Below are 17,051 nucleotides of genomic sequence, written 5' to 3'. Positions count from 1 at the left end.
CGTAATTTACAATTTATCAGCCAATAGATTTTTTTTTGTACAAAAACTTAACTCATTCGAAATAGTATTTAGTTAAACAATACAAAACAGATCTGTGCATTTTGAATAGTTAGCAACTTTTCGATGTTTTTATGCCTGCGTTCCGTCATTAATGGAACATGTGATAACTTCACAATATAATGCTATCAATGATTACGTCCAAACTGAGCGCTCATTTAGCACCGACACTTCATCTACCGATAATATATTTTATAAGATACATGGGGTGTCGGTGCTAACCGGACAATACTGACCGATCAATGTACACCTTTATATGATCTCTACAATGCTTTTAACATTATCAATGATGGTATTAATAAAAAGTATTTTGTGCTATAGAAATTGGTTGACGATTCTAAAACTTTTAGAAATAAAATGGGTAATATTATTAAAATGACCTCATTTTTGTACTTTTTAAAAAAAAGAACGAGAATATAAGCTAAGTGTAATAAATTTGCAAATCATATGGAGCAGCATTTCTGAAACAGATGCTTTAAAAACACTTAAATGGGATAGTTTTGATAAATTATCCACCCAATAAAAAAAAATTTAATTTATTCAGGGTGTATTTACTTCACTAATGTTTCATATATATTTTTATTTTAAACTACGATTCGTTTTTGTTTCTAACAAAATTTAAAAAAAATAAATAGATAAATATAATGAGCCATTTGCCCGTAACCCACTTTCTACATTTGCGATTGTTACAAGAATCCATGAGGAAAAAAATAGCCGTCTACTCAAAATGCACAGTTTGACTGTCCATTCTATTGAATGGACTTTTTACGGTGAATGTAATATTTGATTGGGTTATTATAACACTTGATACTCTCAATTTTATTTTAAATGTGTGCTAAAATAAAAAATAAACCAAATTCAACTTGTTAACATTCTATTATTGGAACTTGGAATTGAAAGAAATGCTCGTTGAATTTTATATTTATAGTGTCCGTTTTTTATTATTAATCATTGGCTAAAATTAATATAATAAGCTACAAATCCATTTTATACCAACGTGAGTAATCCTTGGAGAACACATCTATTCTTTTCATCAAAGAGAACACTATGAAATCATTTGACCATTTACAAAATTTTGACTATCCACAATGATTTCGATCTGTTATAAGATATATACTTTAAATCTTTGTTTTCATCATGCAACAAATTTTTTTTTTTGTATATGCTTTTGTCAAGTGAAAAAATTACACCAACACCAAAAATGCCAAATTTATGAACATTACGAATTTATTAAATAGAAAATAAGTTGGTTAAAATGGCCCATAGTGTCTTTCAAAGCTTAAAGAAAAAGAAAATAATTATTCATTATACATTTCAACCAAAACATTGGCAGCAATTAAAATTTTTCCAAATTCACAATATGATTTATCACAGAAATAAATGTACAGAGATTCTTCCACTACAATAATCAATTTACTGTACAAACATATTTTCTCATACTTAGCTGGAAAACTCATACAATTTTGTTTACTCTTTCTTATAGTTTACAAATTTTTAAGCTCCATCGTATTATTTTAAAAAATACTAAGCAAGCAAGAAAATATAAGGATAGATGAAAAATGTAAGGATGTACACACACTAAGCTACTAAAAAGAAACTTATTGTAGATCCACATTCCAAGTATTTGAATGGAACACTGCAGATATCGCTTCTTGTATCTAGCCAGCCAGTAATCAGAGTCGAGTCACTATGCTACATTAATAACTCAATTTCTCTTCCAGAATTTGCTGTTATTTTGTTGAAGAAACTATTCGCTCCGTGCGTGAGTTTCGTTTCCATGGTCACGATACACTACTTTAATTATAGAATTGTATGGATGCATATATTATTGTATGGATTGCATTTAAGACTTACATTTAAAATTTAATATTCTTGTCTCACAAATTTAAATAAATAATTATGATAATTTACATTTGAAAAATAATATTTGTGCAATTTGATTTCTTATTTTCACAATTTTTAATGCATTAAGTTTTATTAATTCGTGTTTTTCAATAATTTTAATTTGACATTTCTATTACATTAACATGTAAAGAATTGCAAATTAGTCATAACAGCCCCCTTTAACTCCAAAATTTTTCACTTAAAGCGCTGGCATCGATTTTATTGTCCCTACCATGACTACGCACACAACGAAGTAACCGATTAGGTTGAAGAAACTATAGACTTTGATCATTTCATAGTCACCACGTGTGCGAAAGCTGTAATCAATGAGTTAGTAACCGGTTAGTAATTTCAGAGTCAAATCAATATCATTTCCTTTGAGTAGATTCGTGTATATACGCCCTTAGAATATTAACATTTTTCTTACTGAAAAAATTTGACTAGTTAATTATAATTTTATTTAACATATTTGGAAAACAGAAGCGAATTCAATTTATTGAAATTTTTTTTAACGATATAAAAAGAATTATTTTTCAACGGCTTGTATATACATAATTCTTGTTAAGTTCCCAATAACATAAAATTTTTTAATTCAGTTTAGATATTCAGTTATAATAGATCTGGTAATAGTGTAGCTTCGGGAAAAGTGAATTTTGGTTTGTAGCTTTACTTTGGTAAGAAAACAATTTTCCTGTCACCATTACCCTCAAAATTCAGTTTGTCTGAATTTTTTCTAAGTGTATTGTTTATTAGTACTGGACAATATTGTGTTTCATTGTTAACAGTTTTTACTGTAATATTTTTGTGTTTTATTGAAAAAATTTGGATTATAATATAAAATAATATTATGTAATTCTTTAAATTGTCATTGAATCTTAAAATATAGATATTTGGAAACTTGAAAATATAATGAGATACGTTAGAATTTTTTCATCTGATGTTTAATTCAAATTATTTGTATTAATTTATCCTGAGTACATTATTAAGGATACAGATCTCAAAAAAAATATTTGAAAATATCGTTAAAAAAATAAGCGCTAATTAACAATGAATACACAATTCTTTATTTAAAAAAACCTATAAATAATTTACATATATATTTTACAGATAACTTATTTACACATAAATTTCAAATAAAATAAAATTTTCTCTATTAATAAAAAATAAAATCATAAAATGTTATTTCAATTTTTCGCATTTTATTCATGAAAACTCAAAAACGCAATTATTGAAGTATTATTTGTAAATTTTATTTGCATTTTAAAATTTTTTTTGGTGAGTAGAAGATATGATTTATTTAAGTTGTTAATGGCTAGTAATACAATAAAAAATTTAAGCAAATTCAATCTATGTTTACCAATTCGAGTAAACAACAGATTGAGTATCAAATCAACACTATCATAAAAAAGGATAAAAAATCGTGGTTATTTTCGGTTACTTCTTGTATAATTTACAAAACTACCTAGTATGACCTATAGTGGGCTTAGTGTAACCTCATGTTAGTTTTGGATCGAACAATTCATTCATTTATTTCAAATTTTTAAAATTGATTACTTCTGTGCTATCCCAAGCAAAGATTCTCTCGCACCAAAAAATAATAAACCAAATCTCTAATAATCCTCCATAAACCGTTTCAAATATGATAAATATTTAAAAACAAAAAACAATTTTAAATTATACAAACGAAACTCATCAATGATAATTATTTTACGTACCAATTTTTCTTGGACCATAACTTGCTTGTCAAAATATTAAAATTAAAATAAATATATTTCTAAAAAAAGGGCTTTGCTAATTAAACATTGATTTAAAAATCATAATTTTATTTTTTCAATCTATTACCTTCAATACTTCAAAAAAACTCTGCTTTTTCAAAGTACTCGAATTTTCAATTTTAACAATGATTTGTCCTGCTGTTAATTTATATAAAAATATTGGTTGCATATAGTTCGTGCAAAAGTTATCAATATTTATTTTTCAATTTTAATAGCATTTCATCACAACCATTAAAGTTTTGTTTATTTTATCAAGTTTATATAAAATATATCGACGTTTTCTTCGAAGGGTGGCACATTAATCTCCATACATAGACCAACGAGGTAATTTTTATATGAGAACTTCTCATAGAAACATTCGCAACAAAATAAAATATAAAATATGCAACAAAAACGAGCCATAATTTCTTCATATTGCATTTCAAATTCAATTTTCATAACACAAATTTCTTAAAAATTTTAAATGAAACCTTTTTATATTTATTCTATGCCCAATTATAAACTACTTCTCTTCTTTTAATAATTCCCCTGATATACGCTTTTCAGCTCATTTAAGAGCCAATAAATGGATTAAATAAGTCGTAAAACATTCTTAAAATATAAACATACAAGAAATTTAAAAATTGGAAATTACTATAATTATAATGAATTATTAAAAAAAATATAAAATCAAGAAGTTATGACTCAATCAGTGTTAAAATCTTATATGAATACTCACGTTAAGTTTCATAAAAAATCTATAAGATTGGAACTTTTCATAAAAATTCAAGGAGTTATACTAGTATTTTTTTTTAAATTCACGAATCGAGTTGATCTTAGAAGGAATTCTATAAACAGTGAGAAATTAACATGATTTGCCAACCTTCGTAAAACTATGCAACATTTCGTAGGCAATGTCGATATACAGGTTGAAGCCGAAGTGACGGAATGGCATCATTTCTTAAAAGGATTAGATTTGAAAATAATTTTAATAGACAAAATTTAACGTTTACCGCAAACTTGTAACAGATTAAGCGCTTCATTTTTACTCGAGCTTAGCAATTCTATAGTTGTCATGTTACGCACATTTAATACCTTACATCGTTATCGATTACAATGAAAAACGTTGGCGACTTATTAAAATCAAAACCTATTTAAGATTTTATAATTTATGAATGGTACGCAAGTGACAAATGTTCGAGCTGGATTTGACAAAAAATAGAATAACATTATATTTATAAATAGAATATTAACTGTTAGAAAAAATAAGAAATTAAACTGATAGCCGTTGAAGTCAATTATTAAAAAAATAATTTGCGAGTTCGAAATTGGTTGAAAAAACTTCATACTTGAACAATACATCAATAACTGATACGGCTTTCAATATTAGTCTGGAATGATAAAAACACAATTTAAACCAACAATACATCGCTAAATATTTCAAACCGTTTTTGAGTTCTCCTGTCAATCGAACACACTTGCGGATATCGCTAAATTAAACAATGGTTCATTGAATCAAGATTAAAATTGGGGTGATTTTTTTTTTGTATCATTTATGATTCTTACCGACCCCGCAATTATTTATAAAAAATTGTCATTCTGAAGATATTTTAAAATCGAAATTCTTTGATATGAAATTTATAAATTAAAAACCTTTTATGAAGAAACAATTTATGAATATCTGAAATTTTACACTAAAATTTTTACTAATGGAAATAAGTTTCCAAAAATTCTGAATTTTTTTTGAAATGTATAATAACTTGTTAACAATTTACAGACGAAATTCGAGTGAAAAATTATTTCTTCTATTTTCCTGATTTTTAAATTAATTAACAGATTCAATGAACCAAAAAAAAAATCTAAAAGATAAAACGCTCGTTACACCATTGTTAAAATTTGAACCCAATCATTTTTGTTATTGTTATTATTTTTTAAAATAATATAACATAAAAATTGGGAATGAAATAATAAAAAACATTTAAATTTCAACTATAGTTGCATATGTTGTTGGTGAGTTATCGTTATCGGCATCATGCTCGCTAATATTATCGTTATTAATTGAATTATGAGCTGAAGATGTTGCGAACTGATTATTATCATTACTTGTACTTGTAGCTGAATTAGACGATGAGAATAATTCATGAATACGGTTAAATAAAGCTTTAAATGATGAACGCTGTTCTCTATGTTCAACATCAGCAGCATCTGAAGATGAACTCTGTGAAGTTGATTGATTTAGAATACTATTTTCGGATATATTATCATCGGATTGTCGATTATAATCGGTTTCAGACGATGATTGTGATTGTGGTCGAGTTGCAACGGGAACTGTTTGTTGTTGTTGTTGACGTTCTAAGAACGTGCGACGTGCACGTTGAAATGGATTCTCACGTTGTACAACAAACGTACCACCATTACGATTTGTTTGTGAATTTGTTGGATATAATAATGGCACTGTATCATCCACTTCACTATCACTCTCTGAATCTGGTCCCGGGCGTTCATCGTGTGCAAATACTTTACGTTTACATATAGGACACACACGACGATTTTTTGTTAACCATGGATCAATGCATTTGTAATGATATGCTGTAAATTAATTATATTTGTTTTGAATTTGTGTGTCATAGATTATGCTTCTTGAGTTTTAGTTTTAATGTTAAAAACAAAGATTATAAGATAGAGGAGAGGCTCCCATTACTAGCAATGTTAAAAAAGAGTATACGAGTTTCAACGCCTCGTCTAGTGATTGTGTCCAGTCATAAAAATGTAAAACTCGCGAGATATCCCAATGAATTTTTAGAGAGTAGGAATGTGCCATAACGAATTGATAACGAAAAAATGAAATTTATAAAGTTTATTCCATTCAATACAAAGAAAAATATAAAATTTTATGTAAATACAGATTTAAACTGTCACCACAGTACTTTAGTACTTGAACACAAATACCAGATTGCATTCGGGCCTGTTTACGCGACTTCTCCTTTATCTTATACTCTTTGGTTAAAAATACATTGTCATTTATTTAAAAAAAATTACTGGTCAAAAGCTGCGAGTCTGCGTATTTTTTAAGAAACAGAAAATTATAAATACATCATAAATTTATAATATTAACTCTTTTTATAGAACTAGTTATCATAGGCACAATTATTATTATATTGTAAATCGTTAAAAATTTAGACAATCTGGGTTTAAGAACAAAATTCATAAATTAAAATTTTCTTTATGAGTCGATTAGAGGACTCTTAGTATTAGAAAAACTATGCTGTCAGTTTGAAAAATGTTATATTTATTCCCAACAATTTGAAGAGTGGAATAACATATTTTGCCAGACCAACCTAAACATTTGCTTACGTAATTTTTGGTATTTCAAAAATTTTCAGAGGTTTGCCAATAATAATAATACATAAGAGGGGTATCGCAAATGAATCCCAGCACCTAGACCAAGGTGTCTTCTGTTCCCTCCTTGAGAACAACTTGTCACCCGAAGGGGAGACGTCTCTGGGAAGAGATGCTATCTTAAGCAGATGAAGCTATAGGATTCTGTTACGTGGGAAAGATAATTCTACTTTTATTGTGAATTATGATAATTTGTCCTGTGAATGTCAAATTATTGTTGTTTTAACTATATTTTATTTTTAAAGCTACGGGTGTTGCACATGTGTTTTGCATAGCTCAAATGTTAAATTATATGTTTTAAGTATGATGATTTCCTTAAGAAGAACTTAAGATTATACATTCGTTTATACATGATGATTCAATAATACAGTGACAAACGTCAAGCTTAAGTTCCCATGTGGTCTAAAACTTTTCATTTTTTGAATACAAGGTAATTAAGTTTCATAACAAAAATATGAAAATAGAAAGTACATCTTTTTTGAGATTTCTTGCATAAAAATAACAACAAAAATCGTATACGATTATGAAGTTTCTAGATTTTTGCTCCAAAAGTTTATGATTGAATATCTCGGAAATCAAGTCTTAGAAAAATTAATTCATCTTTATCATGTTTTTGTTATGAAATCAGACTGTACATGAAAAATAAAATGTATATAATATATAGATTCATATGAATTTTTTGGCTTAATTTGATACAAGGAATACATTCCCTAAGAAGTCTGTCAATGTATTATTGAATCAGCTTGTATAATTTATATTTATGTCTATGTATACGACAGGAGGCAACAATAATGAATGCAGCCATCGCCAGTTTTTCTTGTGTTTGTCTTTGTGATACTCTTTTATCTGTGTCAATTTCCGGTCCTAGTAGAACATGTATGTGCTTTTTCCAAGTTTGTATATGAGGTCTGTTGTTAATTTGTATTTAAATGTAATATATTATTAATAAATAACATGTAATAAAAAAAATTGATGTACATACCATGAGCACAAGGCAATACACGTAGTTTATCACCTTCAACAAAATCATCTAAACATATAACACACGTATCGTATGGTGCACCCTTTACAAATTTACATGTTGGTATTTTATTTAATGAAGATTTTGGTAATCGGTACCTACGTTGTCTTCGGCGGTCTTTTATACATTTTATAATCTGGAAAAAATACAAATCATACTTATTACAATAATACAGAAATTTTAGAAATGCAAATTAGTGATAATAACAGCATGTTGGTAGATTAGTTTGGCAAAAACGTAGTTTTATACTTCTTGTCATAGGGCATTAATTTCTCCATAATATATTAACTTTTTATGGTCAAATAATGTATACTTTCATGAACGATTAAATTGACCTTAAATTCATATTTAAATCAAAGTTATTTGTTACTTCATAAAAAAGAAGCAATTTTTGTGCTTAAACTTCTCTTCTATAATTTATGATTAAAGAGAAGGGTCCAGTGCTGTAATCGTAAAATCAGTAGAAGGTATCGGTGTATAGATCAGAGGGTATACGCTAGATTTCTAAAGTTTAGAATTGATTTAGTTCTCAATAAGCAAAACTGTATACTCTCGATTGCAGTATACGAACTCAACGTTACCCTGTAGTTACAGCTCACTTTCTCTTTGTGCTTTTTAGTTATTCTGTTAACGGACAAACAGACGGAAATGGACAGATGATTTTATGAACACCTATACACAAATTTTAATTTTAATCAATTTTTCTAAGCGTTATAAACTTTAGACTAAAAAGTTATTCACTTATATTATAGATAATTTTCTAGAGAAAAATTTTTTTTTTTTTTGTAATGTATATTTTTTAGGATTGGTCGCTGATGAGATTAACTGCTCCATGAAATGTAAAAAAGTTTTAAGTTTTGTGCACTGTTATTAGACCAGATGTATTTTATGACTTTCAAGTTTAGACTGACGTTAAGGCTCTTCAACAGGATAAATTTTGCAGTAAAGTTGACTTATCATCAAGTATTATAGTCCTGTAAGCTTAGTTATAATAATATTGGTGAACACTTACCATAAATATTAACATAACTAGAAAACATAATCCAACAATAATTGCAAATGGTACCAACAAATGTGTGCTAATATTAAATGGTATATCACTTGTAATAACTACATAATATGAAGTCTCATTAAAATCGGAACGTGCACAATCTTTTAATATCATTGCATCTTCTTCACCAATGAATACTGATGGTATCATTATGCCCGTTGGGTCTTTGGCTGACATTATTTCTAGAGAAAATTTTTTTAAATAGTATTAAAAATACAATAAACAAAAAAGAAATACTTATTTAAAATATTTCAAAAAATCGGTAAAATTTTTTTGTCTCCGATTTCAATAAAAATTTTATTTTTTAGAGTAATTATGACCTAAAAAACAAAAAATTCAGATTCCTTTGATGAGTGGATGATTTTATTTTCTAAGATATCGACTAAAATCGTATACAAAAGGATATCTAGAAGCATTTATTCAATCGACTTTCTAAAAACTTAGCAATCACAAAATTAACCAATTTTCGTAGCTACGATTATTTAGGGCAATTAGGACCCAAAAACATAAAAATACAGCTCATTTGACGATTAGATAAGGATTTTTTAAGATATCCTCAGCATTACTTTGAAACAAAATATTTTTTACAAAAATTTTATCGATATCTCAAACGATACAAAAATAATTCAATTTTTTTATTTTTTAGGTCAAAATTACTACTGTATACCCGCACCGCAGGTAAAGTCGAATTATCGAATTTGTCGGACTATAGAGTACTGCCACAAATCTCCTTCTAATCCGGAACTTTTTGAAAAAGAATACATTGTAATTCGACAAATTACATATCAAAGTGATAAGATTTCAATCATTTTCTAATTTCAGCCACGAAGAATTCATGTATTTATAATAAATCTGCATTGTAATTACCGTTATAGTTATGTCGGATTACAAGGGGTGCCGGACTAGACAGGGGCCGAATTAATCTACTGTATTTAACAAATTTTATCAAATTTCTAAAGAAAAAATGTTTGTGATTTTATTGATTTTTTCAAATATTTGAAAGAAAATAGCAAAAATTGGGAAATTTCTTTGTTTCTATCTCTAACAGTTTACCAGACCTAATTGACCTATGTTGCTCATTTACGAACTCGACCTCACTTTTTACGTCCTAAGCACGCTAAATTTCATCTTGATATATTTTTTCGTTTTTGAGTTATCGTGCCGATAGACAGACAATCGAAAACGGCTTAATTAGGTGATTATATGAACACCTGTACCAAAATATTGTTCGTAGCATCAATATTTTTAAGTGTTACAAACTTGGGAGTAAATTTAGTATATCTTTCATATATACATGGTATAAAAATCGTATACGAAGAGTGGTATCCCAAATTTCTTCAGTTTATATCTAAGAAACTTGAATCGCAAAAGATCCAGTTTTAGCAAATAACAAAAAAAAAAAGCATAAAAGTATGTAATTATATTGACCCCATCAAAAAATTTCTGGAACCGCGCTTGGTTGAAAAGGATTAATGTAGATGTCACTAAATAGATTTTTAAAAATTTTAGTCATGCACTTTTTTGATTTTTAGTCCGGTATCTTTCGAAAATTTAGGTAACTTAATTTTGGAGGTGGACTTGTATTGTACATCTATTAATATGTGTTTAGAAAAATAAGCGTGAATAACCTAATCAACAGACTGGGGATCTGTGGATCATTGAGAGTTTTAATAAGTGTTCATTAGCGCTGCCTTTCATATTAGTAAAGACTGACGATACACAAAAGTAAATAAATTATACTGGATTCTATGTAATGAATATATTATTTTTTTTTTTATAGAATTAAATAAGATAAATTTTAATAGAATTAAATAAAAAATATATTGAGTGTATTATCAGTTTTGCTTGCAACCGGGTTAAATATAAAAATTGTTCGGGATAGTCTTCGAATATGAATCAAAAACAAAAGAAAATAGAGTGTCCACGAAATTATTAATATTTACTCAATACGACGTATCGCCTAGTGACAAAGTTAAAAATGCACTGTATCTCCCTAATAATTCCCTAACCACCTTTTATAGAGAAATATTTTGTTGGGTAAGTTGGATACAGAAAAGGGTTTTAAATAAAAGTAATTGGTTACGCTTTAACCAACTGAGCTACTAATGTTGACATTACGATAATATGAAATAATATCAGTTTACATTGTATAATTGCAAATTGATGACATCATACCATACCAATCAGTATGATGACTTGTAATAAAGGGCACATGCTACAAGGCAGGTATAGCCATACAGGATAGTACAAATATACCTCGACCTATACGATTTATAAATTTTCCTCTTTTATACACTAACTCCAATAACGTTGTACATATAATATACCTTACTTACGCCGACTTCTACTTTAGAATGGTAGATTTGAATTTTCGGATATTTAGGGTTGTATAAATAACATGTCGAATGAATAAATTACAATAAAAATACAATTCATAAGTTTTATGTAAATTACGTACTCAAGTATCTCTTAAGAATAGGAACAACTAAAATCTTTAAATTTCAAAAAATCTTTAATTATTCCAAAATAATTAATAGGTGAAATTTTCTAACTTAACGTATGTATCTTTGTACTGAAAATCTACCCCGAGGGTGCAAATCTACCCAACTATAAGGTCTTAAGGAATTCTCAACGGGTTTCAGTTCACTAATTATACTACACTTATTATATAATCTTTGTATGTGTACACTCTGTAAATTTATATTCAATTACTAAGTAAAAGGAAAATTTTTTGAATTTCATTAATATTTAATTAATATATAAAACATGGACAAGTATGCATAATGGAAAAGTTTAGACATATATTTAGATCTTGTTTATTTTAAAAGATGTTTTTCTATTCAAGCAAGATAATTTTTTCATAAAATCCAATTCTTTGCTGGTTTACCATTTTTATGATATTAACAGTTTTAGCAAAAAAATTTTATAATTTTGTGATATTTCATTTTAGCTCGCTCAATAATCATCAAAGGAAAAATATTCAATATTTTGATCCTCAGGTGTTCTACAGGTGTAGACACTACAGGTCTTCGGTAGGTGTTCTACATCCTCCCTAAATGCTTCTTTAAAAAAACATTACTTATAGACAATCAAAAATATCATTCTAATAAACATTAAGAGACGAAAATTATGATAAAAACAACCTTCGAAAATTGACCCCTTTGAACCCCTTAATATTATCGGATAGATTTAGTAGATAATTAAAAATATACTCAATATTTAAAGCTACCCATAAATTTTTAACTCTATATCTTTTATAGCTTTTAAGAAAATTGAAAATTAAATTTTGCCCTAATTTGAATCCTCACGGCAAAGACATTTACGAAAAAATATTTCAAACGAAATTGTTTATTTTTTAAGGAACATTTTTTATACTCAAATCTTTTACGGTTTACAAGATGAGTTCTACAGACCCAAAAACCTAATGATCTATGTTGCTCATTTACGAATTCAAACTCAATTTTTATGTCTTGAGTACGCTACCAAACTTTCAGCTCGCTTTTCGTTTTAGAATAATCGTGTTCACGGATCGACGGACAAAAGAAAATGGACTAAATAGGTGGTGATCCTATGAAAAACTATACCACAATTTTGATGGTAGCATCAATATTTCTAAACGTTATAAACATGGGATTATACTTAATATACTCTGATATATTTTATATAAAGGATATAAAAGAGGCAGCACTTGTCAAATGTATCGATTATATAGAGAGTCCAATAAGTATCGAGGTGGTTGGTGATTAATGATGATTTTGAAGGTTATTTCTAGGTCTACTTCATATTTTCAAATAAAAACCTATATTTTTGACCTCGGTACATATCAGAACGTAAAATTTTTTATTTATTTAAAAAATCAGGGTAAAAAAATACTACTATCATTTGAAAATTTCAAGTTGACGTGGAAATATCTCACAAGGTTATATTCAAGATCAAAGACATGGTTATTATTAAGTTTAGGTAAAATCCAACAACTTTTGAAGAGGAAATTTTTTTAGTTCTAGGATTTCTCTGCAGGAATAAAACCACCTCAATCTAAACAAGGGCTAAAAGTCAATCAACCCAGCTCAGCTCTATTCAAAATCTACTCTGCAAATGTTAAAATAGTCTTGCAATTTTATATTTTTTGTTATGCAAGTGCAGGTAGTGTGAAAACACAATTTTAAGTTAGAAATATTGAATTTTTACATTACTTAACAAACAATTTCAATTCTATAGCTTTTCTAAAACAAACTGGAAGGTGTTGATAATAGAAAACGGAGAATTTTGAAGAAATAAATTAAATTCTACAATAAATTATATGATGGCAGCAAATTTCAAAATTAATTTGTGAAATGGTATGGTATCCATAAAAAAAAGGAATACCCTTTTTATTGTTACCTACCACTTCAAAAATTTTTTCATCATAAATTAACTTCGAAATTAGTTACACGAACTATTTTCCAAAAAAACAAACTTTAAACTGGTATGGCGTTCACGCATGTCCCTCAATGCGATTTCCGAATACAATATCCTAAAATTTAACTATTTCTATCTCAGTCTGTCTTGTTGCGAAATATCATTTGGGATTTTGATTTTGACGAGGTTTTTTGCATTTTCTCTCACTATGCGCCAATAAAATATAAGCATTACATCTTCATACAGTATTAACCATGGAGCTGCAAAGTCGCGGCCAAACGATTAATCGCAGTAGAAACTAGAGGGAGGCAGATAAAGTATGGGCGTATAGCTGTAGAGAGGAAGACAAAGTAGGCGCATATAGCTATCTTTGCCTCTCTTGCCTTATAAGCTTACAATTTCTGTCTCTATCTACCTCTCTCACTATGTTCAAAAATTTCTTATTGCTTTTCCTATGTCTATAAAAACTCGATGGGATTATCTCTATGGTATTAACTGATATTAAACTATGATCTGTATATTAATATCTCAAAGAAGGATCCAAAAATTTTATTTTTATTTTCGATTTAATATGTAAATAAGTAGTTTATAAATCCGTTGTCAAATATTGGTCACGGAAAACACAACTTAGCTAATGACTAAACTATCAGTGAATATTAAATGAAAATTAATAATTACCTAGATCACTTGAATTAACATTATAAATAATTACACCATCATAGCCCATTAATTGCGCATTTCTTACTTTCAGTTCAAATGAACAATCATATCGTTGAACCAATGCAAATATATTCCACTCATAATATTCTGGTTCTGGTTCTGTTGGAGGTGGTTCTATTGGAACACAGGCATTCACAGGATTTGCAATAACCACTCGACCCTTAAAACCTAAGCACATTATTTTGTTATTGAAATTGTTCAAACAAATTTTTTACAATTTTGTTTTTACCTTCAAACGGGATCGAATTTCCAAACCTAGCTGGCATGTCACGAAATTCTGATATAACTTCATGCTTTGGTCGCTAGAAAATACACATAATTTATTACACATTAATTCATTGAAAATCGTTCACATAATTCTAGGTTACTACGATAATTTTCACTCATGGTTATTTTCATTCTACTTAATCAGTTTGTACTACAGTGTACAATACTAAACATAGCTTTAGCAAGCAAAAAATCGATTTCTAGTTTGAAATTTTTCGATTAGGCCTCAATATTGGTTTAAATCCGAACTTTTAAACATAAATTAATCCCGTTTTTATATTTTGTTAGCTCAGGTCTGTTCAAAATTAGCTCTTTAAAAAATACAAAGCTGAAATTAAGTAGGTAAATGGTGTACTAATTCGCCTTTTTATCTTAAATTTACAGCGAATTTTTCGGATACATCAAAAAAGTAGAGTCTAATCCACATAAAACTTTGCACCTCCCTCAAATATATAAAAATTATAACCAGATATATACCAAAAAATTGTAAAAAATTTAATAAAATATGTTACGTAATAGCCAATTTATTCAATTTTTTGTGATTTAAATGTAATTAAAACGAAAGGTTGTCATTTATATATATTTTAGGGTGATACAAAACTGTTAAAAAAGCTATATAACATTCCCTACGTTTTAGCCGCGCCTAAAATTATGACTGTGACTTATTCTTACACATTTATCAATTTCGTTTATGTGAATTATAGTTTTTTCTCAAATTAAATATGATTGAAAACAAACAATTGACTGAATTAATTGTTGAAATACCCTGTATAGAAAGTGTTGAATATCAGTTGTAACATTATTTTTTTATAAATTAGATAAGTTTAAAAAATCACAGGAGTAACCAAAAACCCCGTAGACCCATGCTAACTCGAACTAATTAAAGGCATAGCAAAACCATAGATCAGTGAATGAATGCCATCACAAGGAAAAACTATGAATTTTTCATCAGCTCTGACAACAGATTTGTAATCTTGGTAGAAAATTCATTTATTAAGTTTTTTATTTGACGTTCTAGGAGCTATTTTAATAAGTCACTAAAGATAGCGTTAACTTTAGATAGCCGTTAGATATACGATAGTGTCCGACTATCCTTACCGTTAAAATTATTGTATGAAGGAATCTTAACCATTTTATTTGTGACGCAAGAATAAAAGTAAATGGCCCTTATCGAACAAGGTAACGATTTCTTAAATCAATATTCTACTCACTTGTTGAATTACAAAAATATCAGCATACGCTAAGGTCACCACTGTCAATATAATAAAATTTTCACGATTAAACATCTTGCTTATTTCTTTTTTGTTGTACTTGATATTATAGCAAGAAGAAAATTGAGTATTTTTAATAAAATTAATTTTTCACATTATTTCACTGTTTATTTTTATAACTTTTAAAGCCATTTATTACAGAAAAAAATTCTAAAAAAAAAAAAAAAATTAAGTATTTAGTTTTTTCCATGAACCAAATTATGAGAGAATATTTTTAAATTTATATCTTGTACCTAAGATTAAAAAAAGCTATTTTCAATTAATTTTATATCAGAAAACACTTTCGAATGGTACATATATATTTTTCAAAATGACACTTTTCCGAGGATATCAATGCAAATATTTAGTCATAATACAAATGACCTTGTATGTTAATTAAAATTTCTTTGTTTATTTTGTTAAAATCCATTTAAATGTCATTCTGGGTTGTTGGCATGTCAGTTAATTAAAATAATATGCTAACAATTATTTAAAAAATTTTAAAATACGATATTTCATATTTTAAAACCTCACTTTTTAAAAAGATTATTATTTAAAACCAATAGGTACGTTTTTGATGTATAAAAAAAATCTTTCTTATCTAATCATGACACAATAATATTCAGTAATTTTTTTTCTACTACATTCATCAAAAACTTTAAATCCAACTTTTCTTAAATTTGCCGATTTTGATCTTCTAAACAATACTATTTTTAATACTAATAATTAATAACACAGTTTAAAACAAATAAGATAATTTATACAAAAAAAAATCACATGATCTTTTTCATCATAGAATAGATCTTTTAGCAAATAATAAGATTAATTCATTAACGGTAAATAAATGGCTAATTGAAAATTATGAAAATTTACCTATTAAGTTTTCTTTACTTGAAACGAGGAGTCATGTTTTCAAAATAAAAATATCCGTACATAACTTTTAATTAATATATTAATTTATAACGTCACATTAATACCTAAATATTTTTTTAAAATTAGTAGTATTCTAATTTTTAACACCTTTAAGAAATTTCAATTACATTTATCTTAATTTTGAATTAAGAATTTGGAATTTTTTTAATGAAAATATCTTTTAAAAATAAACCTACATAAAACAAATTTTTCAGCCTTTTTGACATATAAGAATTAATTGTCAGTCATAATAAAAACCTTCAACTTGAATATTGTAACAAATAAAATGTGATAAAAATTCAAAATATTACTAAAATCATTGGTCTTAGTGCGTGGTC

General features: G+C 27.4%; 1 protein-coding gene across 1 annotated transcript; it reads right to left on the bottom strand.

The window, feature by feature from the left end:
• Nucleotides 1–5,516: 5,516 nt before the first annotated feature.
• Nucleotides 5,517–15,915, bottom strand: LOC123306122 (E3 ubiquitin-protein ligase RNF13). The gene is made up of 6 exons (XM_044888007.1): nucleotides 15,763–15,915; nucleotides 14,514–14,586; nucleotides 14,243–14,452; nucleotides 9,128–9,348; nucleotides 8,077–8,251; nucleotides 5,517–6,284 (listed from the first exon to the last, which is right to left on the bottom strand). The coding sequence occupies exons 1-6, from the start codon at nucleotides 15,835–15,837 to the stop codon at nucleotides 5,674–5,676; spliced, it is 1,365 nt and encodes a 454-aa protein (XP_044743942.1). The 5' UTR covers nucleotides 15,838–15,915; the 3' UTR covers nucleotides 5,517–5,673.
• Between the last annotated feature and the right edge of the window lie 1,136 nt (nucleotides 15,916–17,051).

Source organism: Chrysoperla carnea, chromosome 1 (assembly GCF_905475395.1).
Source record: "Chrysoperla carnea chromosome 1, inChrCarn1.1, whole genome shotgun sequence".
In the NCBI taxonomy this organism is placed as follows: domain Eukaryota; kingdom Metazoa; phylum Arthropoda; class Insecta; order Neuroptera; family Chrysopidae; genus Chrysoperla; species Chrysoperla carnea.
This window is presented reverse-complemented; position numbering and strand designations above follow the sequence as displayed.